The sequence below is a fragment of the Olea europaea genome, chromosome 20, assembly GCF_002742605.1.
Source record: "Olea europaea var. sylvestris chromosome 20, O_europaea_v1, whole genome shotgun sequence".
Lineage (NCBI taxonomy): Eukaryota > Viridiplantae > Streptophyta > Magnoliopsida > Lamiales > Oleaceae > Olea > Olea europaea.
The window spans coordinates 3031811-3036742 of NC_036256.1; the positions used below are offsets into that span (position 1 = coordinate 3031811).

At 32.8% G+C, this 4932-nt stretch overlaps 1 protein-coding gene across 1 annotated transcript; it reads right to left on the minus strand.

The window, feature by feature from the left end:
* Positions 1-2159: 2159 nt before the first annotated feature.
* LOC111369206 (crocetin glucosyltransferase, chloroplastic-like) lies at positions 2160-3624 on the minus strand. Its single transcript, XM_022990679.1, has one exon. It carries the CDS (start codon positions 3595-3597, stop codon positions 2194-2196), a length of 1404 nt encoding a protein of 467 aa, XP_022846447.1. The 5' UTR covers positions 3598-3624; the 3' UTR covers positions 2160-2193.
* Between the last annotated feature and the right edge of the window lie 1308 nt (positions 3625-4932).

The following is a 4932-nucleotide window of genomic DNA, read 5'->3' on the forward strand; positions in this document are numbered from 1 at the left end:
ATTTTTTTTTTCAATTTAAAATTCTTTTTCATTCTTTTCTCTTAAAATTTTTTATTTACAAGTAACTTTTTGTAAAATATTTTCTGTCTTATACTATTTTTATTTTTTTATTTTTTGGAAGGTATGTAAATTGCGTGTTGCAGTGTTTTCTTACAGTAGAAATATTTTTTAATTAAAATTGAAAAAATTAAGTTTTTTCATAAAGAAAAAAGAATTAAAAAATATTTTCAATCGAAAAAAATATTTATAATATGAATAAAACAAATAAAAAATAAAACAAGAAAAAGAAATCTCCATGCATCCTGCGCTAATGTAATGAACCAAACGATTTGACTTCACCAAATACTTCGAATCTTCAATCAATTTTGAAAATCTACAATTTTGACGCTAATAAAAATACAATAAATACAAAATTAGTGCAACGCACGTGTCAAAGACTAGTATATATATATAAAAGCAACTCCTTTACATAGACAAGAAGGCCAAGTGCTTCTGGAGCTAATGTGGTGATAAACAAATACACAAAAAGGAGGAAAAAGAAAGAAAGAAGATACATATCATAAGAAGGCATTAAAATGCTTTTTATGACAACATTGTAGCACCAGTTCTAGAAAACAAAGTACATAAGACAGTTTGTGATTTTCCGGGCCTAAGGCGACCATCATATATTAGGCCTCAAAATTTTAGTATGCATGCAAAATCTGTAAGTGTATTATGGAGTCAATAGTTAATTTGTTAATTGAAAACATAATAATAAAACAACAAATAAAATATATTATATAAATGATTTATATTATAATCAAATAATAAAGCAGACAATGTTTCAAACGACCAATTAATTACTATTCATTTTGCGATTTTAGAGGCAAAAAAATTATTGAAATTTGAATGATCTACTTGTTCAATCATTTATTTTTTAATTGATAACATAATCAATCAATTCAATCTTTCTTGTGATATAATTTATCGGAAATAATATATGATTAACAAAACTTTGTAAATAATATAAGCATTTGAGATGTCTTCAAATATTGTAGCATTTCAATTACTCTCATTGTTTCACCTAATATATAGCATCCCAAGACATATTACTCGGAACATAAATCATCTTCATTAATATCCGAACGTCCATCATGTTTCTGATACTTCTCAAGATTTATACAAAGATTCAACAAATTGAAAAAATTGCACGCCTTAACCTTTCCAACTTTAATAAAAATCCAAATATCTCTTCATATTGATCAAATATAATCTTAGAGTAGATAGAGTTTGATTAATTATAAGAAGGAAGTATTTAACTTTAAAAAATACTTCAATTGATTGATTTACTTAATAACTACTCCTTTTATCAAATTGCTTCTTTATTTAAATTTTACGTTTTTATCGGAATGTGTCTTCAATACCCATTTTACTTACTGTTTTTGTCGGTTTATCCATAACAATAGCAAATTCAATTTCTCTATAGTTTTCTAGAATTAAAACAATTTTTTGTAAGAGGTCGATAAAATCACTAATATCCATGCTTTTTATTTGAAGAAATTTACTCATAATATTGATTACTTGTAACAACCTAAACCAGATTACCATACTAAGCAAGAACTCAAATTTTTGAAGTTCATATGTCGTTAAGGACTCGACTTTACTCTTTACTTAAGAATCTTCATTAATTTTTACCAAGTCTAATAAAATGTCTCTTATTTTATACAAATAAATCGAATTCTACCTGTGCGATGAACAAATTGAGTAGAATTAAGAAATGATTGCAACACGTGTTTCAAAAATTCTACGCTGCTTGTCCCTTTATGTTGTATTTGAAAAGGACCTAATTTAGAAAATTAAATTCCACAATGAAAAGCGTTATTGGACCTTACTTCTAAATGGAATGAAATGGACCTAATTTACCGAAGTTTTAATTAAAAAAAAATGGAATGAAGTAAGCTAAAATCTGAGGCCCCCTCTAGTGTTGGGTCTGAGGCGCAGGCTTCACTCGCCTCTATGCAAAACTGGCCATGAAGACCGAAAGATAAAAATATTGAATGGCTAGTACAGAGTCGCACAAGAGGTTTGTTTAGACAAAGCCATCCTTAAAAGAGTACCTAATAGTTTACTAGTCGAGCACTCTTACACTGAAGATGAACAAAGTAAACGATCTGACATGAAAATAAATAAAACCTTACATAGTAAATTCTGGACTTAACAATAATCTCCAAGCTCCTCAACAAAGGCCATCAGGTTCTTGGCCGAAGAACCGTCCTCCTGCATAGCTTCTCTAGCATAATTCTTCCACTTCCTAGCATTCTCCCTCAATTCTCGACTTTTTTCTCCATCGTCCATTATTGTCTCAATGCACCTCTTGATTTCTTCGTTCTCAACGGTGCCATCTTCTCTTGGGTTCACCCTTAGGCCTGTCTCCCACACACCTTGTATCAACTTTGCATTAGTTCCTTGATCAGCCCACTGAGGAAATGCCACCATGGGAACACCACATGCAATACACTCCAATGTCGAATTCCATCCACAGTGAGTCACAAAACAACCCAACGAAGGGTGTGTTAGGACCTCAAGTTGAGAACACCATGGTACTATTTTTCCTAGTTTTTCCAATTCTTCCAAACAGCTTAGTTTATCATCGTCTTTTTCTTCTTCTGGATTTTCCTTTACTCGTATCACCCACAAAAAGGGTCGCTTACACTGGAGTAATCCTTTAGCAATCTCTTCCATTTGAACTTTTGAGAGCCTCAGAAGACTCCCAAATGACACATAAACCACAGAAGATTCAGGCTTGGAGTTCAACCATTGCACATAATCCTCCGACTTGTGAAAAAGATCGCCGCCTATGACCTTATCTGATGGATCTTTACCATCCAAAAATGCAGAAGGAATCAAGGGTCCAATCCCAATTAATTCATAACCTTCAATCGCCTTAAGTGCGTCAGGCTCTAGTGCATCAAACGTATTCACAAGCACTTTTGGCTTTGTTTCTACACCTAATGTTTCAAGATGCTCTTTACATGTTGAGAGTGCAAAGAGTTTGTGATCGCTACTTGGAGGATGCAAGAAGGAGGGAAGATCACGTTTAGCTAGCAGTGGAAGTCTAGGCAGCTGGATTGCCCACGAGGGATCGTCAGAAGAATTCTTGATTTCTTCACCATATCCATTAAAATAATAGTAGTATATATCCAACACAGTGGTTGGTTGAATCCACAGAAGAGCACTCGGAATGTGCATTTCACGTGCCACTGCTGCAACCCATGGAAGCAGAAGACTGTAAAGCAGGCACGTAACTGGGCGACCTTGCTCGGCACTGGCGAGAATCGCTTCCCTTATGGTGTTGGAACTGCGATTTCTTATCTCTGCCATGTATTGATCGTGATCATCGCTGGATTTGCACCCATCATCATATCCGTCAGAGAACGCCTCAAATGTAATGCTGTTACTGATGCCGTCAGCAGCCTTGGCCATCCGCTGCTGGGCATACAAACTCGTTGAAAATGTGACTTCAATGCCATTTCTGACGAGGGTCTTGGCAAATGTCAGCAATGGATTGATGTGCCCTTGTGCAGGAAAACTTACTAGAAGTACATGAGGGCGAGCCATTTTCTGTATTTGTGTGTGGGATGATAATGATAATAATTTTATATAAGTAGAAAGTTTGGTGATTTTTTAATCTATATCTGAGTACATAGAATGTGGCTTTGGTAATAATTTATAGTAAGAGGACAGTGCATGGACTGAGAAGTTTCTTAAATTAATTGAAAGCGTTGATTATAAGCTTAAATTAATTAATTAATTAACTAAATTGATTGGGCCCATTTTGATTATGAAATAGAATAGAATCAATGGAATGCTTGAAATTATCCCTAAACAATTATTGAAATAAATATAACTCGTGCATCACGCTACAATAAAAGTCGAAACCACATCACCATTTTTAGCCCAGTTCGGTGAAAATTAAATTTAAAATTATAGTTAATATTTAATTTTAATTATATATTTTATGCGATTCACAAATTTTCAACTATACATTTCATTAATTTATATCAAAATCTAAAATCTACCAAAAATTTCATTTTAGTCCCCAACAAATAAGGATTTAATAAACGTATCAATTAATCACATTATTTAAACACTCCTGCTACTTGCATTTTGATCAAATATTCTCCTTAATCTCACCTTGCAGTTAATTTGGTTATTAACTTGAAATGAAGTAAAGATTCTTTTAAGAATAATGTTAATTATGTTATATGTAGTCGGCGCCTATAGTAGTTGTTTTATGTATCATCCTATGTGATAGTTTGTTATTTGAAACATTAATTTTCTATGATTTTGTTTTTTCAAATAACAACTCAATGCCTCAACAATAAACCGACATATAGAATGACTACTGTAATCGTCGACTATGAATAGCATTACTTTTCTCTTAAAGTTAATAAAATCATGTGGTAATAAGCTAAGATACTGCAATCACTTACCATAGGAATTTCTAGAAGTTTATCAATTAAGATATTGTAAAAAAAAACTTCAATTCTAGAAATAAAATTTATTATATCAAGTGATATATATTTTGCAGTGTAAAGACAAACATATATTAGGTTGTTCATATTTATTTAGAACTCGATTTATTTGCTCAACTTAGAGGCTGAATCGACACCACTTCGGTTGAGAATGCCTCAGCCCACAAGCATCATTCGATGAAAGTACTCCAATCAAGTTGTGTCCTTGAAGTGGTTTACCAACCATGCTTTCCCGCCCTCAAAACTAATTCGCTCGACGACTCAACCTCTTTGAGAACAGGCATTAAAATGGGCTACTCCAGCTTCACAAGAACGTTGTTGAAAGTGATGCTATATGCAATTTTAACATAGAAATGCTCCCAATTAAATCATATGTACTAACTCCTCAATCAGCTGAACCAAGATAGAGATTTGAGTG